Raw genomic sequence first — 25,250 nt, forward strand, 5'->3', positions numbered from 1 at the left:
CGATGTTGCGCCTCTGGGTTTAGAAACGGTGTTTTTTAATTTATATATTTTTTTACTTACAGTAACATGCAAAACATAAACATAACAGCCAGAGAGATTCCACAAAGAAATGAAATAAATAAATAAAACTAATCCACATTATATCAATTCAAATACAGACATTTTGTTTTGTATACGTTTTAATGACTCTAAATAGTTTTCCAAATCAGATTAAAAAAATAAGAAAAGGGTATTTTTCTTCATAAATGTTGATTTGTGTATGAAAAATTATCCTAATAAGATAAAGAGATTTGTGACATACTCACGTTCAATTGTGGAATCAGTGTAGTAAAATAATATGTCAAACATTTCAACGGTTGTATAATAATATGTCAAATATTTCAACGGTTGTATGCAATTTGAGGCCAAGACGTAGTTTTACATCAGTCCAGAAACGGTGGTAGGGGTGTTTTTTGATTCACTACGCTCGCTCTCCAACGTAAATAGCGACAGGTTGATGGCCGCAATAAATCAGACGTTTGCTGTTCCACACAGAATCACAGATAGAACAATTACTGTATACAGATATTTCACCGGATGTGTAAGTGTGAAACACCCGGTTGGCGTTTCTTCTCACTACTAAATATGGTGACGAGGAAGCCTAGTGGCCGGCAGTGGGAGAAGATGGATTTTTGCCGACATTATGCAAATGTTTTCATTTTTCTCAATACAGTTTTCTGTTCCCAAAACTAAAATCTGTTACGAACCGAGTGGACAAAGTTTTATTGGTTTTACCTTTTGCCAAATTGCGTTGTTTAGGAGTGCAAGGGCGAATTTAGTTATTGCACAACCGCACATTACAGAGTAGGCATCGTTCCCTAACGGAAATATGCAAATACAGTACGTGCAAATACATGCCCCAATAGTATCTCGCTTGCTCGTGCTTGGTTGTTTCCTTCAGTCGGATTACTTTCACTTTTGTTTATAGAGCGTAGGCAAGTCAAGGACACAGAAATAATATTTTATGTAAAAGTGAATTGAATGAAAGATGAGCTACGATCGTGCCATCACAGTGTTCTCACCTGATGGCCACTTATTCCAGGTGGACTACGCACAGGAGGCGGTCAAAAAAGGTTCAACTGCTGTAAGTACCATATAGATTCATGTTATGTTCTTAAAGTTCCAATGCTCCGTTTTTTTATCGCAATATCAAATAATTTCTGGGTAACAGTACCTTACTGTAATTGTTTTAAATTAAAATGGTTAAAAATAAACAAAAATAGCTTATTAGAAAACTAACTGTTATTGGCAGAGAGGAGGGCAAACTCCCTTTCCTATTAGTCTATTAACCAGGCCGTCAAAAAAAAACACCCAGCCAAACAAGCAGGGATCTTTTCAAACTCCTCTTACACTGTAAGTGCATTATCATCATTTTCACAGAATTATTCCAACCTGTGTATATATATATATATATATATGTGTGTATGGAAAAATATCTATATACAAATATAGGAAATCATGTTTTTGACTGCACTACCCCTTTAAATATTGAAATCGCTTTTGGGTCAATCTCCACCGATGCCATAATGTAGCCTATCAAAGAGAAGTGCATGGTGGGAACCAAATTGAGCTTCAACCGGCGCAACTATATCAATTGTGCCTAATTCTTTTCCAGGTTGGAGTGCGAGGGAAAAATGTTGTTGTTCTAGGAGTGGAGAAGAAAACTGTTGCCAAGCTCCAAGAAGACAGGACAGTGCGCAAAATCTGTTCCTTGGATGACAATGTCTTCATGGCCTTTGCAGGTACATTTTAAACATAGGATAGTGCACACCAAACCACAGACGTGTCAAGTGGTGATTGCAAATATGTAATTACCATGTCTGGTATAATTTATGTCATCAACATTTGAGTACCTTCAAAAAGTATTCACACCCCTTGACTTTTTCCACTGTGTGTTACCTGAATTTAAAATGGATTAAATTGAGATTTGGCACTGGCCTACACACAATACCCCATAATGTCAAAGTGTAATAATGTTTAGAATTTTTACAAATGAATTAAAAATGAAAAGCTGAAATGTATTGTCAATAAGTATTCAACCCCTTTGTTATGGCAAGCCTAAATAAGGTCAGGAGTAAAAATGTACTTAACAAGTCACATGAATTGCATGGACTCTGTGCAATAAGTGTTTTACATGATTTTTGTATGTCTACCTCATCTCTGTGCCCCACACATAGAATTGTCTGTCAGGTCTCTCAGTCAAGCAGTGAATTTCAAACACAGACCAGGGAGGTTTTCCAATGCCTCGCAAAGGGCACCTATTGGTAGATGTGTAAAAAAAAATACAGAAATTGAATATCCCTTTGAGCATGAAGTTATTAATTACACATTGGATGGTGTATCAATACACCCAGTTAATACAAAGATACAGGTGTACTTAACTCAGTTGCCAGAGAGGAAGGAAACCGTTCAGGGATTTCAATTGTAGTTACTTCACAATACTAACTTTATTGACAGTGAATAAGCCACTTGTACAGAATAAAAATATTCTAAAACATGCATCCTGTTTGCAACAAGGCAGTAAAGTAATACTGCAAAACATGAGGGAAAGCAGTTAACACTTTGTATTCAGGATGAAAAGTTATGTTTGGGCAAATCCAATGCATTACAGAGTGCCAATCTCCAGATTTTCAAACTTTGGTGATTGCATCACATTTTGAGGCACTTTACAAATTACTTTGACTAACCTGTACCCCCGCACATTTACTCGGTACCGGTACCCCCTGTATATAGCCTAGTTGTGTAATTTACTTGTTACTTTTTTCTTCACTCGTTTATTTTGTAAGTATTTTCTTGACACTATTTCTTGAACTGCATTGTTTGTTAAGGGCTTGTAAGTAAGCATTTCAGCACGTGACAAATAAAATGTGATTTGTTTTATATGCTTGTAATCATTAAGGAATGGGGAGTTTTTGTTTTTTAAATCTATGGCCTGAAAATGTTTGTCTAGCATTGATCAACAACCAATGAAAGAGCTTGAAGTCTTTTGAAAATGCAAATAAAAAGCCAAATGTTGCACAATCCAGGTGTGGAAAGCTCTTAGACACTTACACAGAAAGATTCACAGCTGTAATCGCTGCCAAAGGTGATTCTAACATGTATTGACTCAGGGGGTTGAATACTTATCTAATCATGTTGGTTTAATTTTTTAGAAAGTTTTTTTCTTCCTCTGACATGAGTATTTTGTGTAGATAGTTCACAAATGTGAATTAAATCCATTTTAATCCCACTTTGTAACAAAATGTGGAAAAAGTCAAGGGGTTAAATACTTAAGGCACTGTCGGCCTACTTTGAATGATACATGTAATGTTACTGCTGAAATAAAGCAATTTGATTTTACACCAAGTTGGGTGAACATACTTCCTCCTTATCCAATGGCCTGCAGGATTGACCGCAGATGCCAGGATCATTGTTAACAGGGCCAGGGTGGAGTGTCAGAGTTACAGGCTCACAGTAGAAGACCCTGCGACAGTAGAGTACATCACACGCTACATCTCCAGCATAAAACAGGTACCACCCACCCACCGACCCATCCACCCCACACGTGCGGATACATCATTTCTATATATTCCGACTTTCAGCGCTACACCCAAAGCAATGGGCGAAGGCCCTTTGGCATCTCCTCCCTCATTGTGGGGTTTGATTTCGATGGAACACCCCATCTGTACCAAACAGACCCCTCAGGAACATACCATGCCTGGAAGGTAAGGGTGTGACCCATACATCTGAATCATTGATAAGATGCTTCAAAATATGGAAAATAAAATGTGGTTGTGTACATAGGCAAATGCCATTGGAAGATCTGCCAAGACTGTTCGGGAGTTTCTAGAGAAGAACTATAAAGAGGATATGGAGTCCGATACAGACACCATTAAGCTTGCCATCAGAGCACTACTTGAGGTGAGGCTTACACCATTTTAGAACATTTGACGGCAACAATGTACTGATTGGAACACAAAGCACAGATTTTCCTCCAAAGTTTGCAACCTATGTTCGCAGGTTGTCCAGTCAGGGGGAAAGAACATTGAGCTAGCCATTATGAAGCGGGATGAATCAATGAAGGTCTGTTTGAAATCGTGACACCTCAGAGGATCTCACCTGTGTAATAGCGCAACATAAAATGTTCCCCTAATTATTTACTTTCCACTGTAAATAGATTCTGGTCCAAGAGGAAATCGAGGAATATGTCACGGCTATTGAAACGGAGAAAGCAGAGAAACCCTGAACACTTTGACCAGTCATGACAAAAACAAACATGTGGCTTTGTCCATCAATATTGCATCAGGAATCTCATCGTTTACATGAATTCTCATTGTTTCTCCAGCCATTGCGGGAGGGACCCCCAAGGATTGCATATTTTTATTCTAGTCCGGCATAAACCCCTGATTTGACTAATCAGCAGGCTCTTGTTTGGTTGAATCAGGTAGGCTATGGTAGTACTGGTAGACTCCAGTGCTCACAAGGTACTGGGTGTTAAGACTAAAACAAAATGCTCCCACCCTGGGAGTCCCAATGGAATGGATTGAGAAACACTGCTGCCCTAATGGATCACATGCAATCTTAAGATTTTACCTTATTCTTGCAATGAAAATATCTGCATTTAAAAACTACAACATCCACCTAGTATCATTGAACAGAGAACAAGTGAATAAGCAATTTCCCATGTTTATTAGATTTGTAACAACTGAACACTTATTTTCTCAAAATGATAGAAAACAAACCAATACATGGGAATTCAATATTTTTGGCAGACATGGTCTGTTTTAATTAAGTTATGTATAATTATATTAAGTAATATTTACAATACCATGAAGTAGTTTACCCTCACCAGTTTCATCTTCAAATTGATCCCTTGAATAGTTTAGGAAGTTTGCATGTCATCCATTTATCAGAATACAGAAAAGAATGAAAAGCACAAGCAAATTCAAAACAATGTCAAAAGCCAAAATGTACCTTAGGCTCAAAGAAAATAAAGAAAAAGCAATGCATTTCACTTCTCATATAATTATTCAGGTGTGGGGTCCCAAGAGTCAAAATAAATTCTCATTACAAAACACTTCATGATGGCAGAGAAAAATAATGGAATGCAAAATGTTACATTTTGGTTAACTACAAAAACAAAAGTACATACACAACCAACCACTTCGTGGCAATTCATGCACAAGGTAACCCAAGCGTCAAACGAGGCCTGCAGGGTTAAAAATAAATAAACATTACTAGCCTTGCCTGGTTAGACTCAAATCGCAAGCAATATATACCCAGGCTTTTGAATAAACACACACATCCTTACTCACTTGACCCTCACAGCCTCCCAGTCCCAGTTCGCTGGGAGGGCCGGCGCTGTGCTGACCCTAGCCCTCTCCGGCCGCGGTAGCCCCCACGGAACCTCAGGAAGCGGCCAGGAACCCCAAAAGTCTCAACGTTCAGCTTCCTCTCCTCTGCCCAGGTAGTGCGTCTGGGTCATAGTGTAACATGATTAGACAAGCACAGAGATTACATAGTCAGATCTTCATAAGCATTTTGTGACATGAAATTGACAGCATAATAGATAGGTTAGTCACTTTCAGAGCACATTTATAAAATAAACATGGTCACCTGGATTTATGGTCTGACGAGATGTTGTCAAAGAAGGATTTGGCCTTGTCATAGTAGCACTTGGGGCCAAGTGGATCCCTCTCCACTGTCTTCTCACCAGTGTCTACTTCTGGTTTCACCTTCCCTTCATCCTGGGTTTCTAGTGAAGATGCAAGCATGGATGAACAATGAACAAAATCATGGTTCTGAAATGCTTGCAGATGAAACCAAATAATATTTTTGGAGGATAAATTTCCGCCAGAGATAGAAGTCCCCTTTTTGCATTAATTTCCCCAATCAGTGATGGCCAAATCATGAGCTAATGGTTCCCTAATGCATGATCACAGTCATGGTTAAATTGCAACATTCTTGCAACTACAGTACAAAGCATGAAGGCCCATTGGTCACGGACATGTGGTTATTTTAATGCAACCAACCTTTGATGTTCAACTTGTCCTGCATCTCCCGCTCTAGCTCTTCCTTGTCGAACTGGGCGTTTGCAGAATCAAAGTCGAAGTCTGACTCAAACTTGAGGGTGCTGGGCATTGAGCTCTTCACAAGAAGCTGGCCCCGATTACGATTCCTGGGCCTACGAGCTCCTGCAGGACAAAAATGGAAAGAATGATAAGTCATTCATTCTAAGGTATGAGAAATTCTATAACAAAATGGTTTACTATACAACCATCCAAAGCAAATTAGATTTGTCCCTGACCCAAGAGCTAAAGGGGGGGGGGGGGGGGGGTCACCTTGTCTCCTCCTTGGTGGTGGCCTGTTCTCATCATTGGAGTGGGAAGTTGTACGTCGACGCTGTACATCGGAGCCACCTGATGGTAGAAAACTAGTTGCAAATCACATTACATAGTCCGTTTTACAGTACGAATGCATGTTTTTCTACGGGGGTCATTTTTTATTACATCTACAACTTAACCAGCGCAAACAAGTTAAATTACATTAGTTAAATTCAAAATCAGGCATTATGCCAATGTATACTATGGGAAGTAGTGCATCTTCTGCAATGCAAAAGCTGAACACACATTCAGGTCCTTTTTATTTTTCATATTCTACAATGCATTTCTTTATCCTTATTCTACATGCATAAAGTAAATACAGAGGGGCCCCCCATATCAGCCTGAAGAAACACCAGCTCATCCTGGCTTGCGCCCAGTCTGCTTACTGCCTGGTCCAGAGCATCTCTGGGGCTGTGGGCTCCCTTGTGCAGCTCGCTGCATGGGCCTACTGGTCTCCCTGCGCTGCTCCTGAGACAGACTCTGGCCTTTGTTCTGCCCTGCCTCATCTAGAGGCACCGTCTGGACAGCCTGCTCCACCATAGGACCCCTTCTCACTTGAGGGCCTTGAGTTCCACCTGAGTAGAACAGGACCAAGAGGGAGGTTATATATCATCATTGGAAACAAGCACCCGATAATGGATTTTATCATTAAAATGAAGTGTTGCAACATGAATCATCCCCAACAGTTCCCGGTCTTATTCGCTGACTCACCCAGACCAAGGGCTGCAGCATACTGCTGGTTGAGCAGATAGTTGGCTGCTAGCTGGTTATACGACGGGATCCTGTAGGGACTGATTGGTCCTGGAGTTGGATTATAGGAGGACGCTGAGGTGCTGAGTGATGACTGAATCCCCCCCCCAAAACGAGGAAAGAATACAGCAAATGTATAAATTATTTACTCGAAACACTGATACATGGATGGGCTCATGGCATAGCCCTTGACCATGACTCAATTACATTACACATAAGAGTCATTGGACGAAGACGTTTTCTGTAGGGGGAGTTTTGTTAACGAAGATCCCCGATGCTCAATCTGAACATTAACGTGTCGCTTGTGGTACAGTATTGGAAGCAGAAATACTTTAGCTTTCATTACACAACACCGATAAATACTTTAAAAAGTAAAAAAAAGTTCAAATTGATAAACACCTAAGGGCTAGTGTTCCCAAATTGCCATATTACAGCGCTTGTTTACGGAAAACAGAAGGAAGACAAGCGACCACCTTTGCTAATTAGCGTGTTCCAAACACCTGTATGTAAGTAAGCCAACTCTGGAAATATAGTGGAGGTGTAGTTTTGTTGGATGGAGGCACCCATAGCTGTATCGATCTGTGCAAAACTGCTACAGTAAGTGTATCTTTAGTATTTGAATGACTTCTTCCCTGATGAAATGGCCATATGTTTCAAAAGCAGTATCGCAAGCGATGATTGACGTTTCTTAACGCTAAAACAGCGTCAGTATTGTAGTTCACACTAGGCAGTCTTGGGCGAAGCTAATGGTTGAGAATGCAGAATGTCGCTTAGAGTTTGAGAGGTAGGCATAGCCTGCCTACCTGCACAATGGCAGTGTCCTGGGGCAGGCCATGGTGGGATTTTGGAGGCTCACACAATGAGATGTCTTTGATATCACTTCCTCTGAATATGATGTACTCATAGACGTCATCTTTGGGAGGGGTTGGCCTGTCTGTGGGTCGGCCCTCTGATCCAAATGACTTCACTACATATGAACAAGAGAAAATCATGGAAGTTCATTGACAGGCCAAATCAGATGTTTTTACTATGCAATCCATTGACATAGCTGTACACACAAACCAAGTAAACTATCCGGTAAAATACATAAGTGACCATATTGAAACTTTACTTTCACATCCCACTGCTCGAGTTGTCTCTGTGTTTAAAGTATGGGCTCCAACATCTATTTGTAATGCCACATGTGATCACAATCACTTATTTTAGGAGCAAACAGGTCTTCTTTGACTACAACTGTTGTCTGAGAGTGGATATGCGTCTCTGGCCGCTCGCATAATTTACCTTTTGTCAACACCACTGTCGAATTCACGGTATCAATAGTGTATAAGATGCCCTCATACCGATTTAGAGCTTTGGATATCAAGCCGATTTTACTGCCGATATAAGGAGTCCCGACGCTCATGGTGGCTGGTGAACTAATGGCAACAAGTAATCGTCAAGTAGCCTACTCTCTGCGTTGTATTTTAAATGTGATTCACATGACAGCAAGGCAATATGCGGCTCATTAGAGGGAATTTATGGACCATCACTCCAAGGTGAGACATGGGCCACGCCTTCTCATTTACAAGTGCACCTGTGCCTCAAGGGGTCATGGTTGGATTGCATGTTCTGAAAAAAATTATAAAATTTAATTGGAACTTCATCAACTATACTCTGAATGTAACAGATATTGATGGCATATAGCCTATGCATATTGTCTTAAGTGTCGTTGCAAATATGCCGAGTTCATGCAATTTCGTTCTATAATATTTATTGTAGCCCATAAACTAGGCTACAAAGCCTAACTAGGCTAAATATCAATAGGCTAGTAAAAACAAATTTACAATATGACCGAAACAAAGAAATATATGATAATTGTATAGGCCTATAATGTTTTTATTCAACTTTATTCAAATTACATTTAGCCTACACATTCTCTCTCGAGCGCATTATTGAGGCAATAGCACCAGCATACCAAGTGAAAGTTAAAATATCACATGTACGTCAATCTCTAACGTATGAATAGGCTACCGTTACATGTCCGCAGTAAAACAAAGTAAATGACAGATGCTTTATTGTCCTGCATATGTGTCAGCGTCAGTCAGTGGGCACGAAGCTGACAGTCGGCAGCGAGCGCACGATCCGCGCCCTGTATGCGCCCTCGTGCGGGCGGTAACAGCAGCTGTAGGACAGACTGCCTGAAAAACAACGCAGCCATTTTGAGTCGAGAATAAAAGCTCAAAGAAAGCCACTGCATTTCCTCTATAATGATTCAAAATAGTAACAAAAGTCGGTAACATAATCGATGTCTGGTGTGGTTCGTTTCCATTTGGCAACGCTAGCCGCACAACTACCAAATGCAACTCTGTCTGTATTGTCGTCCTAATTTTTCGTCCGTGCTATATCTCATCCGGCTGGGATTCATTTAATGCAATTTATAACAATTCATCCCAAACTGTAAATCTAACAATAACCAATCAGAGCACCCTGAAATCCGATGTCAGTGACGGAGTATCCAATCGGTGCATGCGTCTCACGAGCGAGTGTAGCAGAGTAAAGATGGCGGCGGGCTCCGATTTACTGGATGAGGTTTTCTTCAACACAGAGGTGGACGAGAAAGTAGTTAGTGATCTAGTTGGGTCTTTGGAGTCTGAGCTCACGGGATCGGGTCGTGGAAAGTCTTCAGTCAGGGTCCAGGCTGCAGCAAATAACATTGACAACTCAGCTGTAGGTCGCAATTCCAATGTCCAGGACAGCGAAATGGGACTTTCACAAGAGCTTGCTAAACCAGGTAAAATAGCTGACTGGTTAAGGTTAGCTTATTCTGGTCACGTTGTTTTTCTGTTTTCTGTCTCTTTTAGCCGCACAATTGGACATCTTGCTTATACAGCTACACATGTTCAATTGATAGAAATTTCCATCCCTCATCTGTTTCCTCTGTTGTAGGGACTGGCGTGCCAGGGGGTGTCATTAATAGTAGGATGTCCCAGGGTTCAACCATGTATGCTGCGGTCGGGACAACGGCGGCGGGCTCGAGCATGACAGCCGGGCACAGTCCGAGCAAGACTGGGGCAGTCAGTGGTGTGATAACGGGGGTTCCCGATCACGGAGCTGGGATCAGGAAAACTGGGGCGGCTGGTGTACAAACTTTAAATGGAAGGAGCGTTGTGATAAACTCTCATAATTCAGGAAGTGTTGCCGCTTTGGTGAGCTCGGCAAGCAGCACAGTGCCCGCCGTCGCGGTTGTCAACAACGGACCGAGCTCCGTGGTCAAAGGAAACGTAATCATACCGTCAACTTCCAGCACAGTCATTCAAACACCTCTTATGCACAATGCTGTCACTTCAACTGTGATATCGTCTCAGCTGTCTGTTCTAAACAGTGTGCCCACTGTCACGCTCGTGAGGCCGCCTATGCAAACCCCCGGAACAGTCACATCGCAGAGCGGGAGTAATAATACGGTTCTGATACGATCTGTCAACGTTGCCCACCCTGCAAGTTCAGAAGCGCAAATCAACAAATTGGAGTCGCCAAAAACAACCATACAAACGACTTCACAAGTGACCGCCCCCAGTGTTGTAGGTAAAAGCCTGGTTTTACAAAATGTGAGGAACTCCATCCCATCGACTATTGCAGCCTGTCCGGGTGGGATAAAGACGATCGCGCCACAGGTGTTCTCCCCGAGACTTCCGCAACCCCAACAAAATACTTCAAACATCCAGAACATTCAGCTCCCTCCAGGTAACTGTCATTCTCAGGTGTTTTGACGTAGTACAGTAGCCAGTTAGGAAGAAGTCAGCATTAGTGGGCCATTTCTTTGAGGGTACTGTAACTGTACTATAATTTTGCAGCCCAGTCCCAACACATGTTATTTGGTTGTTGCTGAATGTGTTCTGTGCATGAAAAAATGGTTTTGGTGAGTGTGACATCATTGTGGTGTTTGTGTGTGATCAGGTTTCTCAGATGGAGAGACCCGTTGAAACATATATAGGAAAACATACATAGGAAACATTGCACTATAATGATAAGGCTGTCATTCTGTCAACTATAATTCAACAATCTAGCTTTTCATGTTAAAGTTAATATTTACTGGTAGTGTTTTGAAATATAATAACCATTCACGTAAATAGTTATAATATTTATGAAAATCTGATTTATAGTGGTGTCCCACTGTTTGGATAGTGGGACAGGGACCTTTTCAGCTATTAAAATGCACAAAATAAACTTTTTAATCAATTTTAAATGTAAATTCACTCATTGGATATTCCAAAATACATTGAAATATGTTCTTTTAGTTGTTCCTAACATCTGTAAATCGATTCTAGATGCTATTTAGCACATAAACAGCATAGGATGATGGTGGATAGAATTAGCGGGAAATAGCAGGAGTAGGAAAGGACAATGATGTAAGAAAGGAAGGATAGAAAAGAGGCGCAATTTATGAAAGGGACAGCATTTTTTTTTAATATGGGGGGGGGGGGGGGGGGGGGGTAATAGCTGTGATGTCTCTGTTTAGTTAGATTTTTCACCAAGAGCTTGGAATGTTCCCAAATACATTTTCCAAGGGCATTGAGAGGGTCTAGTCGAAGGTTGTCTTTATCTTAATGGTTTTTTTTTTATACAGATGGTGTGTTATCTATAAGCCTCTACAAAGTATAATTGATGATTTCACAAGTGCCAGGTGAAGTGGGCCACTGTGTTCTTAATGAGAAAATAGTGTCCCACTTCATCTACTAAAGTGTCCCACTAGCATTCAAAGACTCTTCATCAAAGTAGGGCTCTGGTGTTGTTTTAGGGGATGTAGCATCCACTGAATAATAAATGGTCAACTTGTTTCATCATTAAAATGTAGATAAGACATTCATTCATTGAAATAAACATTGCTTGAGTAGGGGTACACTGATTTTGACTGTCTACATAGCAATCTACCAAAAGGGGTGAAGTCAGCGTTAGTGGGACACTATGTCAGTTAGCCACAGTCGAGAGAGGATACAATGTATTTTGCTGGCAGCATAGTGTTTCTTTTCAACACTCTGTGAAACAGAAACTTTGTTGCAAACTTGAAGTTAACATTTGCTCTGTCATATCAGCTACAGTTGCCATCGCTGCTGCACCTTTGGTTTGTTTATTAGACAAAACTCCTTGTGCATGTGCGTGCGTGTTTTGCTGTCAGTTGTTTATGCTCCACAAGCACATTGACCTGTGGGAACGTTCTATTGATTCTGTAAAATCACACACAGGCTACCCTGGCACACATACAACTTACTGATTTTATCAATAGGCACGCTGACACCATAGCACATCATGTAATGTAGTTGCATGCATGTGGCAAATGTTCTGTGGGAGTTGCATGTCTCACAGGTTCTGGCTAACAATGCTAGCTCTAGTTAAGCTCTCCACTGAGAGCTGAATGTTTTTTGTTGTTGTGACAATAAAAAAAGTAATTTTCTGCTAAGAGTGGCCAACTGTATTTTCTAACTAAACAAAGTGTTTTCATAGTTATTATTAAGATATGTAACGTTATTTGTATTTAGAAAGTAAGTGTCTGTCTGTCGATCTATATCCCCTGTTTGACTTCTTACCCCTGACCCCTCCATGCCCTGTGTAGGCATGGTGCTGGTACGCAGTGAGAGTGGGCAGCTTCTGATGATCCACCAGCAGACCTTGGCCCAGATGCAATCCCAGTCCCAGAGCGCCATGACCCCACGGGCAGCCACCCCCACCAGCACTCCCCCTGTCCAGATCACTTCTGTACGGGTGCACACACACACACTAATCATCTCTTACCTACAGTGATGGAAAGATCACGGTGTGAACTCCTGAACCCTTGTCCTCTCCTCTGTCCTGCAGGCTCCAGGGACGCCCATGATGTCCCGTCAGATGACCAACACCATCACTAAGCAGGGCTCCCCGGCCCAGACCACAGTCCAGGCCACCACCACCCTCCAGAGGCCTCCTGTACTACAACAGGTAGGTAAACAACTCATCCCCCTCTTCAATTCTCTTCAATCTTCCCCTTAGTCTCCTTTCATACCCTGCTTCCTCTTTCCCATCTCCTATAGAACACCATTATGCTGGGTGGAGCGGCCGCCACCTCAGGTCAGACTCCAGTACAGCCTTGCTCGGCAGCAGTCACCCAGAGAGCAGGGACCCCTGGGACACCAGGCGCCCCCACGGTCGTTTCTACCACGGTGAGACAAAACTCATCTCCCTCCTTCCGACATTTATCTACTCCTAAATAGTCATGCAGTGGTCCTAACTAGTGTATATGTGTGTGTAGGAGATCCTGGAGAACGTGAAGAAGTGTAAGAACTTCTTGTCCACGCTGATCAAACTGGCATCCAGCGGGAAGCAGTCGTCTGAGACCACAGCCAACGTCAAGGAGTTAGTCAAGAGCCTGCTGGTACAGCTGTCTGTCTATTTGGCCATCTGTCTGGCCATATGTGTCTATCTCTCTGTCTCTTGCACTCACTCACTATTTTTCTCACTTTATCTTTCTATGTTGTCTGTTTTTCTACCACCACAGGAGGGTAAGATCGAAGCGGAGGACTTCACCAGTCAGTTATACCGGGAGCTAAACTCCTCTCCTCAGCCATATCTCGTGCCTTTCCTCAAGGTGAGACTGATGGCTTTTCCCTTCTCTAATGTAGCTAGCTATACACCCAAATAAATACAAGTGGCCAATGATGTAGTATACTGTAGATGAGAGAACGATTTGTGCTCTTCCTCCCCATCTCCAGAGGAGTCTTCCTGCACTGCGTCAAATGACCCCAGACTCGACAGCCTTCATCCAGCAGAGCCAGCTGCTTCACGCTGGCGCCCAGCCTGCCGCCTCCTCCAAGGCCTTGACTGCTGTGGTGCTGGGGGGCACGTCCACGGCACAATCGCGTCTCAACAGTACCAGCCCTGGGACCAAGGGGACCATGCACCAGTCTCCTGTCAGCAGCCTGGCCCAGACACCTCATAGCAAGCCTGGCCTGGTATACTATATCCTAACGATACTCCACTCAGTGTTTCCTCTATTGTATGGGTAGGGTGCCTTGTTGTTTTATTGTAATAGGAAGTCTATATGACTGTATGTTATGTTGAGGGACCCCAAGTGTATCGCCTGGTTACGCGTCCACCATAGTTGCTGGAAACATGCTGGAAAGGACAATGTGGAAAGGAAATACCCGAGCCTGCACAGTAAGGTTCAGGCCTGCTCTCTTTCTTTCTCTCTGGCCTCTCTCACTTTCTCTCTCCCTGTTTTCTCTCTCTCTCCCTGTTTTCTCTCTCTCTCTCTGTTTTCTCTCTCTCTCTCTGTTTTCTCTCTCTCTCTCTGTTTTCTCTCTCTCTCTCTGTTTTCTCTCTCTCTCTCTGTTTTCTCTCTCTGTTTTCTCTCTCTCTCTCTGGTCTCGCTCTCTCTGGCCTCTCTCTCTGTCTCTCTGTCTCTGTGTGTGTAGATGGTGCCTCAGCAGCAGGGGGCAATGGGGAGGCCTCAGGTGTCTCTGGCCCAGTCACCCATGGTTACGCTCCGAGGCCAGCCCCACAGTCACATCATCATGGGGCAGCCGCAGGTGGTCAGACAGCTGCAGACAGGTGTGTGTGTTTTGTATTTTCTGTATATTTTCTTATCCCATTACATGCTTAGCCCTGTCGAGGGTTGGGGGAGTATTCAGAAATTTGAAAAGTATTCAGACCCCTTGACTTTCTCCACATTCTGTTACGTTAGTCTTTTTCATAAGTATTCAGACTGTTTACTCAGTACTTTGTTGAAGCACCTTTGGCAACGATTACAGCCTCCAGTCTTCTTGGGTATGACACTACAAGCTTGGTACACCTGTATTTGGGGAGTTTCTCCCATTCTTCTCTGCCATTCATTTCAAGCTCTGTTAGGTTAGATGGGGAACGTCGCTGCTCAGCTATTTTTAGGTCTCTCCAGAGATGTTCGATCAGGTTCAAGTCCGGGCTCCGGCTAGGCCACTCACTTTTATTGAGGAGATAGTTGTCCTTCTGGAAGGTTCTTCCATCTCCACAGAGGAACTCTGGAGCTCTGTCAGAGTGACCATCGGGTTCTTGGTCACCTCCCTGACCAAAGCCCTTCTCCCCCGATTGCTCCGTTTGGCTGGGCAGCCAGCTCTAGGAAGAGTCTAGGTGGTTCCAAACTTCTTCCATTTAAGAATGATGGAGGCCACTGTGTTCTTGGCGACCTTCAGTTCAGCAGAAATGTTTTGGTACTCTTCCCCATGTCTGTGCCTCGACATAATCCTGTCTCGGAGCTCAACGGATAATTCCTTCGACCTCATGGCTTGATTTTTGCTTTGTCATTATGGGGTATTGTGTACAGATTGATGAAGAAAACAATTCATTTAATCCATTTTAGAATAAGGCTGTAACGTAACAAAATGTGGAAAAAGTCAAGGGGTCTGAATATTTCAGAATGCTCTGTTTACTTCCATTAATTTTTTCAACTGGTACGGGGGACCTTCAGACATGTCTTGTGAGGTAATGCTAATTAGATTTCCGCTGGGGCACAGACATCGACTCTATCTGCATTTTGCCTGTGTGTTTGATGCATGCGTTTGTGTACTCGTCATAGATGAACTTCTCTAATAGAAATATCATTTATACGAAAGATAAAATATACTATGGGCCTAATAGTACTTTGTATTACCTTATTAATTGTATTATTTAATGCTTTGATACCATCGCTGTAGAATGTGATACGACACCTGTGCAGGATTGGATCTTTCCTGTGTGAGGTATTTTTCCCACTGGGCTGTGAGGCTCCGGGACAAAGACACACAGTGTGAACAATGCCAGTTAGCAGTGTCCAAGATCGACGGCGACAGACAGAAAGAAGTGTACTGGTTCTGTCTGTGGCCAGCTGCTATTAGCTAGTGGAGACGGCAGTAATATGATAAGTGCTGCTGCTGTGGGTGTGTATGTGTGTCCAGTGTCCTCCTGGCTTGCCTTGCTGGCTTCACTGACCGAGGACTATATTGACACACTTCCCCTTGTGACATATGTATATAACTGCATGCTATATTGATCAAGTGTATTGATGGATGGTGTTTTGAGGGACCCATGGAAAGCTCTCCATCTGTGAAATGTGTTCTTCCTCCATCTCTCTTCCTCTTGAGGTCCGCTTCGCTTTTCTGCTCACAGCAACTCTACCAAGAAAAAGTTAATAATTTATTGCTGAGTTATGATATACAATGTGAAAGGGTTAGGAGGTTAAATAAAAATATATTGTCTCTGTTATGTAACTGTCCCCCCCCCCCCCTCTTTCTCTCGCTCTCTCTCCATCTCTTCCCTCTCTCTCAGTTCCTGTAGTGAAGCAGGCTCTAGCACCAGGGGCCAAGGTAACACTTGGGCCCCAGTCTATGCTCTCTGTAGTACTGAAGAACAGGCAGAAGGAGGCAGGCGGAGGAACCTTCAAGTAAACATACACACACACACTCATAGACATGCATGTACAAATCAGATGATTTTGGAGTTCTTCAAGTGAAAATGAGGCCTTATAAACAGTTTCTCTCCCTCCATTCAGGGATGATGATGATATAAATGACGTGGCCTCTATGGCTGGAGTCAACCTATCAGAGGAGAGTGCTCGCATTCTGGCAACCAACTCTGAGCTGGTCGGCATGGTGACTCGCTCCTGTAAAGACGAGGCCTTCCTCTACACCTCCTCACTAACCCAGAGAGTACATGAGATAGGTGAGACACACACCAGACACACACACACACACACTCTGTACCTAAAATCTATGACATCTCCTGTCCTCTTGTGTTGTAACAGGCAGGAGGTTAGGGGTGACTGACCTGGGGCCGGAGGTGATCAACTACGTTTCCCATGCTACACAGCATCGGCTGCAGAACCTGCTGGAGAAAGTGACGGTGGTGGCGCAGCAGAAAAGCATCACCTTCAAGGTGAATGAACACAGCTTCTGTGGGTGTTTGTGTGGAAGAGGTTCACTAGTAAAGTTATTTAATGAGCTATTCAAGTTGTACGTTATATTTAGTCAACCAGTTTCTTATTTGGTATTTGATCTTCACTGGTGCTCATTGCAACAGTTTTGCAAAAAGTGCTGAAATAATTTGATGATGCCAGTGATAATATCTGATTGAACCATTTTACCCTTGTAATTCATTATTTATCTTTCCCCTCTCCCTCTCTCTCGCTCTCCTTCAGGAGGATGATAAGTGTGAACAGGTGAGTGACGTGCGTGCGCAGCTGAAGTTCTTTGAGCAGCTGGATCAGATGGAAAAACAGAGGAAGGAGGAGCAGGAGAGAGAGATCCTGATGAAGGCAGCTAAGGTAACTAACTCTCCACCAGAGTCAGTAATGTATAGCTGTTTGTGCCATCTAGTGGTCATATACTGTAAATGCTAGTAGTGTTGATACTGAATACTGTACCTCTTTCTTCCCCCAGTCTCGATCACGACAAGAGGACCCAGAACAGCTTCGGCTTAAACAGAAGGCTAAAGAGGTAAGAGGACAGGCTTGTGTAGCTGTATACATGGTGTGTGTAACATGTTGTATGTGAACTAATTGTAGTGTTTCTCATACTCTTTGTGTGTCAATATGTTAATTTATAGTGGGTGCTGGTATGTGTGATCATGTTATGTGTCTGTCTTCAGGCAAAGGAGTCAAAATGCCTGTTCCCTCTGTGTGTGTGTGTGTGTGTGTGTGTGTGTGTGTGTGTGTGTGTGTGTGTGTGTGTGTGTGTGTGTGTGTGTGTGTGTGTGTGTGTGTGTGTGTGTGTGTGTGTGTGTGTGTGTGTGTTCTAGATGCAGCAGCAGGAACTGAATCAGATCAGGCAGAAGGAGGCCAACATGACGGCCCTGGCAGCCATCGGCCCCAGGAAGAAAAGGAAAATGAACTCCCCTGTCAGCGGAACCGGGGCTGAGGTAGAGTATCATAACCAAACATAGACTAGTACTCTGGGCTAGATCATTGACTCCTGATCAATTACATTCATTTATAAAGCCCAACTTACATCAGCTGATGTCACAAAGTGCTGTACAGAAACCCAGCCTAAAACCCCAAACATCAAGCAATGCAGGTGTAGAAGCACGATGGCTAGGAAAAACTCCCTAGAAAGGCCAAAACCTAGGAAGAAACCTAGAGAGGAACCAGGCTATGAGGGGTGGCCAGTCCTCTTTTGGCTGTGCCAGGTGGAGATTATAACAGAACATGGCCAAGATGTTCAAATGTTCATAAATGACCAGCAGGGTCAAATAATAATAATCACAGTGGTTGTAGAGGGTGCAGCAAGTCAGCACCTCAGGAGTAAATGCTGTCTCTAGAGAGTTTAAAATGGCAGGTCTGGGACAAGGTAGCACGTCTGGTAAACAGGTCAGGGTTCCATAGCCGCAGGCAGAACAGTTGAAACTGGAGCAGCAGCACGACCAGGTGGACTGGGGACAGCAAGGAGTCATCAGGCCAGGTAATCACAAGGCAGAATCCTCGGGCTCAGGGAGAGAGAGAGGGGGAGAGAGAGAATATATGCTTAAATTCACACAGGACACCGGATAAGACAGGAGAAATACTCCAGATATAACAGACTGACCCTAGCAACCTTACACAAACTATTGCAGCATAAATACTGGAGGCTGAGACAGTATCCTAATGGATCTTAACAAAGAAAACAATTAGATGATAGCACCCTATCATACACATATTTTTGAAGATCAACATGGACTTTACTTTCTCTATCTCCCCCCATCTCTCTCTCCCCTTCTTCCTCCTCTCTCTCTTCAGGACTTGTGCTCTGGTCCCTCTCCATCAGGTGGGTACAGTAGCGGAGGCTCCAGGCCTCAGCGCCAGCGCATCACCCGGGTCAACCTCAGGGACCTGCTCTTCTGTCTGGAAAATGAGAGGGAGACCAGCCGCTCACACCTGCTCTTTAAAGGCTTCCTCAAATAACACACAGGGAGACCGGACATGCCCAATAACGCTTTCCTAAGGGACAAGTAATTAATGAGACTAACCAAGTCACTCTGATGCACTTGATGCTTCCTATAGTAGACAGAGACCAGCCACTCCCTCTAGCACCTCCCTAACAGACAGAGACCAGCCACTCCCTATAGCACCTCCCTAACAGACAGAGACCAGCCACTCCCTATAGCACCTCCCCTAGAGACAAGAGCAACCAATAGCACCTCCCTTAAAGGGCAAGATAGACCAGCTACACTTGATGGTACCGTCTCTTCTTCTGTGCTCTCCTAGAATCATGACCTCTTAGACTAGAGGAGAGACCAGTGACACCTGGAAAATGAATCATCAGATGAGCCCTACACTCCCTTCTCAAGAGAGACCAGGCTGTTGCAGCTGTGAAACAATGAATTGTTGGGACTGACCTATCAGACTAGCTCTTCTGGCCTCTCCTTAACAGTGCCTCTCATGGTTATGTAGAGACCATAGAGATGGATAGAGGACTCATCTTTGTATCTGTGCCATTATAGCGTCTTATAGCATGGGCAGCTCCATTGACGCAATCTCCATTTTGAAGTATTACATTTTCTTTGTGATTGCCTGATCCCTCCTGATGACCCTGTTGGACATGACTTCAACAAGGTCTCCAGGAAGGATCTGCCAATAAAGTTGGAAGTCCCACCTAGTTGACCACATTAAAATGGTGGCTGCCCCCAATGGCGCTGCCTATGCTAATACGGCCTTTTGGCCACTAGAGGCCTCAATCATTCTCCATGTTAGAGACCTACTACTGGCAACCAGGTCCCCTCCCATACACTCCCCTGGAGGGGAAATGCTCTTATTTGTGAGGTCTCCTTTAGGTCTGGAAACATCCTCATGTTTTGCAGTAGGGACATGTATTAGCTTTTCCATCCTTTAACCTCATGCAATATATGATTAGACTTTTTTTAGAAAGATCCTCAGCTAGGGGACTTTTAACACGTTTAACCAACAAATGTACAAACCTGCAGGAGTAACGTCAAATACCTGACGATACAGAAACTCAATGCATTTTGTTGAGTAGACGTTTTATTTTTCCTATTTTGTAGTCATTCATTCTAGTGCTCTTTTACTGCCTGTGGATTATTTTAAATTGACTGATATTACTCTTCCATCAAGCTGCCTTGCAGCCAAAATAAGCCATATTAATCATACATCTCTAACTCTCCAGACCTCTGATGACAGAACAGGAGCACTCCTCAATCATTCAAGTTTTTAGACTTGTTTGATTTCTGCTTTAGCATCTCTTCCCAGGTGCATTGTTTTTAATCACTTATAATGATTATTTATTTTGTCAACATGTCTGTTGATAACATTTTGTACATGTATATGCATACATGAAAACACACACACACATCCTATGGAAGCAGTCAGTAAATTGTAGGTTTTTATCAGTAGACCGTGTGAAGAAATTGATATACAATATATATATTTTTTTCTTCAGAAGAGTAATGTAAAACAATTTACATTAATTAATTGATGCAACAATGCAAAGTGAGACTGATGCAAAGTGAGGCTTTGATGCAAAGTTCGCAATAGATAGCCTTTATGATTGGAGGCCATTGCTAGCTGCCATGGCGATGTGGGATGGAATGCAGAATATGGTATACAGAATGCACCCCCCGAACGATCCGTTTTTTAATCAAGCCGTCGGTCAGAGGCATACACCCACTTTATGTATTTTTTTAAATATTTCTTAGCGAACATACTAATTGGTTGGCTGTTAAGCTTTTGGATGGTATTGATGAAACCTTTCAGACTGTACATATTTTTCAAAACCATCGCCCCTAGCAGCTGTTACACATCTTGCCCTTTATCCATGTTCTATCAGAGAACTGTTTTTAGTGAAAAACCGGAAGCAGATTAATTTCTTATCTTATTAATATCTTGTACATTTTGCACAGCCACTTGTTAATATGTAAATATTCTAAGTGAAAGAATGTTTTTTAATTGCAATTGTTTTGTAGATAATTGAGAGAGAATGATCTCCTTTATTAAAAAAATGAAAAATAAGTTGTTGTACTATCTTTCTGCCTGATCCCAGTGAAAACCTATCAGTGGATCTTGCCAATGCCTGTGTTTTATAGTTTGTCTTATACAGTGTTTATCAACTTTATTAGCCCAAAGACAGATGGGCTCCAATGATGTAGCTATGATGAATGATTTACATTTTAATTAATATAGTTCCTGAGTTAAAGTGCATAATTCTTCCACAGGAGGGCACTATTTCGTCACAATCTCTATGTCCCTCAAACAGCGAGGCAGCATCAGGCAGAAAACAGTCAAACTCAGAAAACCAAATTAATTAGCTTTGTGTCTTTGGGAGTGAGACCGATCTCACCAGTATCTATGTGGATGTGATCCAAGTCAATGCCGCCAAAGTCACACTTCCACGTGTGAATGGAGTTCACAAAGTGAAAATCTCAGGGGGGAGTATTTTAAGATGCTACAATGTTTCAAAGCCGAATGCTCGGGGATATGACAGTGGTAAGTTCCTGGGGTGATTTCTCCCAATTCCACCCCTGCATATGGCTCTATCAGTACAGCAGCCTTTGGTGCATTCCGTCAGTTTCCCTACCCTCCCCTTAGCTTAGCAACAACAGCAAGAGATATGAGCTGAGAATGCCAGACTGATAAGAGATTTTAGGAGCAACACTAGCTAGCCAAGCAGCACCAGGTGTCATGTCTCTGGCTGTGCTCTGGCTCCAGTGACTTTGAGAATGCAGGCTGTTGATCTTTAGGTACACACCACTGGGTTACTACAGACAGACACAAACATTTGGGCAGCTCATTGAGGGCTCACAGTAAAGCGCACAGAGTCATGTCCCTGTTTCAGATAGTGTGGATATTAGGCTTATGGAGTTTGTTTCTGTTCACTCTGCAGACACAGTAGATTCCTGTGAATCCCTGTGTCTTCACCCAGTCTATATCCCATACATGGGCAGCATCGCAAGTCTACCCAAATACTTAGTTGAAGTTGGTAGTTTACATACACCTTAGCCAAATTCATTTAAACTCAGTTTTAAACAATTCCTGACATTTAATCCGAGTTTAAAAAATCGCTGTTTTAGGTCAGTTAGGATCACCACTTTATTTTAAAAATGTGAAATGTCAGAATAATATTAGAGAGATTATTTATTTCAGCTTTGAATTCTTTCATCTCATTCCCAGTGGGTCAGAAGTTTACATACACTCGATTAGTATTTCGTAGCATTGCCTTTAAATTGTTTAACTTAGGTCAAACGTTTCGGGTAGCCTCCACAAGCTTCCCACAATAAGTTGGGTGAATTTTGGCCCATTCCTCCTAACAGAGCTGGTGTAACTGAGTCAGGTTTGTAGGCCTCCTTGCTCGCACACACCTTTTCAGTTCTGCCCACACATTTTCTATGGGATTGAGGTCAAGGCTTTGTGATGGCCACTCCAATATCTTGACTTTGTTGTCCTTAAGCCATTTTGCATCAACTTTGGAAGTATGCTTGGGGTCATTGTTCACTTTGAAGACCCATTTGCGACCAAGCTTTAACTTCCTGACTGATGTCTTGAGATGTTGGTTCAATATATCCACATAATTTTTCTTCCTCATGATGCCATCTATTTTGTGAAGTGCACCAGTCCCTCCTCCAGCAAAGCACCCCCACAACATGATGCTGCCACCCCTGTGCTTCACATTTGGGATGGTGTTCTTCAGCTTGCAAGGCTCCCCCTTTTTCCTCCAAACATAATGATTGTCATTATAGCCAAACAGTTCTATCTTGGTTTCATCAGACCAGAGGACATTTCTCCAAAAAGTACGATCTTTGTCCCCATGTGCAGTTGCAAACCGTAGTATGGCTTTTTTATGGCGTTTTATTTAGCAGTGGCTTCTTCCTTGCTGAGCGGCCTTTCAGGTTATGTCGATATAGGACTCGTTTTACTGTGGATATAGATACTTTTGTACCTGTTTCCTCCAGCATCTTCTCAAGGTCCTTTGCTGTTGTTCTGGGATTGATTTGCACTTTTCGCACCAAAGTACATTCAACTCTAGCAGACAGAATGCGTCTCCTTCCTGAGCGGTATGACGGCTGCGTGGTCCCATTGTGTTTATACTTGAGTACTATTGTTTGTACAGATGAACATGGTACCTTCAGCCATTTGGAAATGTCTCCCAAGGATGAACCAGACTTGTGGAGGTCCACAATTTTTTTCTGGGGTCTTGGCTGATCTTTTGATTTTCCCATGATGTCAAGCAAAGAGGCAGTGAGTTTGAAGGTAGGCCTTGAAATACATCCACAGGTACACCTCCAATTGACTCAAATGATGTCAATTAGCCTATCAGAAGCTTCTAAAGCCATGACATAATTTTCTGGAATTTTCCAAGCTGTATAAAGGCACAGTCAACTTAGTGTATGTAAACTTCTGACCCACTGGAATTGTGATACAGTGAGTTATAAGTGAAATAATCTGTCTGTAAACAATTGTTGGAAAAAGGACTTGTGTCATGCACAAAGTAGATGTCCTAACCGACTTGCCAAAATTAACAAGAAATTTGTGGATTGGTTGAAAAACTAGTTTTAATGACTCCAACCTAAGTGTATGTAAACTTCTGACTTCAACTGTATATGTTCATCATTTCTGAGTAATCTTACATATTGCCTTGCACGTATCTAACTTAATTGGCAGAAATATGTTTGCAGGTTGAATCACCAAGGAGCCAAATCCCTCTGAGCAGTGGGGCTGAGAGAGAGAAACAGTAGTTTGTTTGTTTGGATAGATCCCTACTGATGACTTTCATCCACTGAGCGTTTTTTTATCAGTGGGAGAGTATTAGACAGCGATACTCTTTAGTAAACAGAGTATTTTTGGGATCTCAGTCGGAGTCTCAATTTACTGTTGAGAGTTAGAATAGACAAGGTGCAATTTCGAAACTTGGTTGCAGCAGTTTTGCTCTTGTTATATCAATCACTGACAGTCACTCAATTAGCTCATGACAATTAAAATATTTTTGATTGGGAAATTAGTTAGTCGAGCCAGCTTTTTAGACTTGTAGTAATCATTCCCGAATTACCGACCGGGCACGCAGGGCAAGTGCCCAGGGGCCCTGACCTCCAGGGGGCCCCAATGATTTTGTTAGTCAATCTCACTCAGATATCGTATTAAAACATACCATGGGTCATGGTAAAATGTGTGGAATTGCTGGAAATTTGCTGTCAAATTCATTTGTTTACATAATACTTTTTCTGCAAACAGATCCCTCAGCATGTATTATATTGAATAAAATATAAACGCAACATTGGTTCCATGTTTCATGAACTGAAATTAAAGATCCCAGAAATGTTCCATATGCACAAAAACGTATCTCCAATTTTGTGCACAAATTTGTTTACATCCCTGTTAGTGAGCATTTCTACTTTGCCAAGATAATCCATTCACCTGACAGGTGTGGCATATCAATAAGCTTGCATGCTTAAACAGCATAATCATTACACAGGTCTGTCTTGTGCTGGGGACAACAAAAGGCCACTCTAAAATGTGCAGTTTTGTCACACAACAGAATGCCACAGATGTCTGAAGTTTTAGGGAGCATGCAATTGGTATGCTGAATGCAGGAATGTCAAACAGAGTTGTTGCCAGAGAATGAAATGTACATTTCTCTACCATATTTCTCTACCATAAGCCACCTCCAATGTTGTTAGAGAATTTGGCAGTACGTCCAACCGGCCTCATAACTGCAGACCACGTGTAACCACGCCAGCCCAGGAACTTCAAATCTGGCTTCTTCACCTGTAGGATTGTCTGAGACCAGCCACCTGGACAGCTGATGAAATTGTGGGTTTGCACAACCAAAAAAGTTCTCCACAAACCATCAGAAACCGTTTCAGAAAATCTCATCTGTATGCTCGTCGTCCTCACCAGGGTCTTGACCTGACTGCAATTTGGCGTCGTAACCAACTTCAATGGACAAATGCTCACTTTCAATGGTCACTGGCACACTGGAGAAATGTGCTCTATATGGATGAATCCCATTTTGAACTGTACCTGGCAGATGGCGTTGTGTGGGCTAGCAGTTTGCTGATATCAATGTTGTAAACAGAGTGCCCAATGGTGGCAGTGGGTTATGGTATGGGCAATTATAAGCTACTGACAACGAAAACAATTGCAATTTATCGATGGCAATTTGAATC

At 42.7% G+C, this 25,250-nt stretch overlaps 3 protein-coding genes across 5 annotated transcripts; 2 read left to right on the forward strand and 1 right to left on the reverse strand.

Annotated features, from left to right (window-relative positions):
• The first annotated feature begins 615 nt into the window (after positions 1 to 615).
• Positions 616 to 5,027, forward strand: LOC129844843 (proteasome subunit alpha type-7-like). Of its 2 annotated transcripts, none has more exons than XM_055912997.1 (7): positions 616 to 1,123; positions 1,655 to 1,781; positions 3,425 to 3,549; positions 3,621 to 3,743; positions 3,823 to 3,939; positions 4,019 to 4,101; positions 4,196 to 5,027. In XM_055912997.1, exons 1-6 carry the CDS (start codon positions 1,028 to 1,030, stop codon positions 4,070 to 4,072), a joined length of 642 nt encoding a protein of 213 aa, XP_055768972.1. In that variant the 5' UTR covers positions 616 to 1,027; the 3' UTR covers positions 4,073 to 4,101; positions 4,196 to 5,027. The 2 variants fall into 2 exon arrangements, with proteins under 2 accessions (XP_055768972.1, XP_055768971.1); XM_055912996.1 differs by having other exon boundaries at positions 4,039 to 4,101.
• LOC129844842 (protein LSM14 homolog B-B-like) lies at positions 4,689 to 8,553 on the reverse strand. Of its 2 annotated transcripts, XM_055912995.1 has the most exons (9): positions 8,433 to 8,553; positions 7,955 to 8,118; positions 7,113 to 7,245; positions 6,788 to 6,976; positions 6,360 to 6,437; positions 6,051 to 6,212; positions 5,635 to 5,773; positions 5,334 to 5,494; positions 4,689 to 5,227 (listed from the first exon to the last, which is right to left on the reverse strand). In XM_055912995.1, exons 1-8 carry the CDS (start codon positions 8,551 to 8,553, stop codon positions 5,341 to 5,343), a joined length of 1,140 nt encoding a protein of 379 aa, XP_055768970.1. In that variant the 3' UTR covers positions 4,689 to 5,227; positions 5,334 to 5,340. The 2 variants fall into 2 exon arrangements, with proteins under 2 accessions (XP_055768970.1, XP_055768969.1); XM_055912994.1 differs by having other exon boundaries at positions 4,689 to 5,494.
• Positions 8,554 to 9,656: 1,103 nt separating this feature from the next.
• LOC129844841 (transcription initiation factor TFIID subunit 4-like) lies at positions 9,657 to 21,102 on the forward strand. The gene is made up of 16 exons (XM_055912993.1): positions 9,657 to 9,921; positions 10,077 to 10,871; positions 12,739 to 12,881; positions 12,981 to 13,100; positions 13,193 to 13,321; positions 13,411 to 13,533; positions 13,657 to 13,746; positions 13,871 to 14,110; positions 14,573 to 14,708; positions 16,437 to 16,551; positions 16,660 to 16,829; positions 16,912 to 17,042; positions 17,305 to 17,430; positions 17,546 to 17,602; positions 17,904 to 18,023; positions 18,877 to 21,102. Exons 1-16 carry the CDS (start codon positions 9,657 to 9,659, stop codon positions 19,039 to 19,041), a joined length of 2,925 nt encoding a protein of 974 aa, XP_055768968.1. The 3' UTR covers positions 19,042 to 21,102.
• The last annotated feature ends 4,148 nt before the right edge of the window (positions 21,103 to 25,250 follow it).

The sequence above is a fragment of the Salvelinus fontinalis genome, unplaced genomic scaffold, assembly GCF_029448725.1.
Source record: "Salvelinus fontinalis isolate EN_2023a unplaced genomic scaffold, ASM2944872v1 scaffold_0240, whole genome shotgun sequence".
NCBI lineage: Eukaryota > Metazoa > Chordata > Actinopteri > Salmoniformes > Salmonidae > Salvelinus > Salvelinus fontinalis.

What these genes read in the sequence shown, in the direction of transcription:
- LOC129844843 (XM_055912996.1), top strand. Translation starts at nt 1,028, where the DNA reads ATGAGCTACGATCGTGCCATCACAGTGTTCTCACCTGATGGCCACTTA. An exon ending in GAACATACCATGCCTGGAAG is followed by an intron (nt 3,744 to 3,822) that starts GTAAGGGTGTGA and finishes TTGTGTACATAG; the next exon opens with GCAAATGCCATTGGAAGATC. An exon ending in CCATCAGAGCACTACTTGAG is followed by an intron (nt 3,940 to 4,038) that starts GTGAGGCTTACA and finishes CTATGTTCGCAG; the next exon opens with GTTGTCCAGTCAGGGGGAAA.
- LOC129844842 (XM_055912995.1), bottom strand. Translation starts at nt 8,553, where the DNA reads ATGAGCGTCGGGACTCCTTATATCGGCAGTAAAATCGGCTTGATATCC. An exon ending in GAGATGCTCTGGACCAGGCA is followed by an intron (nt 6,438 to 6,787) that starts GTAAGCAGACTG and finishes TTCTACCATCAG; the next exon opens with GTGGCTCCGATGTACAGCGT. An exon ending in ACCACCAAGGAGGAGACAAG is followed by an intron (nt 6,213 to 6,359) that starts GTGACCCCCCCC and finishes TTTGTCCTGCAG; the next exon opens with GAGCTCGTAGGCCCAGGAAT.
- LOC129844841 (XM_055912993.1), top strand. Translation starts at nt 9,657, where the DNA reads ATGCGTCTCACGAGCGAGTGTAGCAGAGTAAAGATGGCGGCGGGCTCC. An exon ending in GGCCTCCTGTACTACAACAG is followed by an intron (nt 13,101 to 13,192) that starts GTAGGTAAACAA and finishes CATCTCCTATAG; the next exon opens with AACACCATTATGCTGGGTGG. An exon ending in AGAAAAGCATCACCTTCAAG is followed by an intron (nt 17,043 to 17,304) that starts GTGAATGAACAC and finishes GCTCTCCTTCAG; the next exon opens with GAGGATGATAAGTGTGAACA.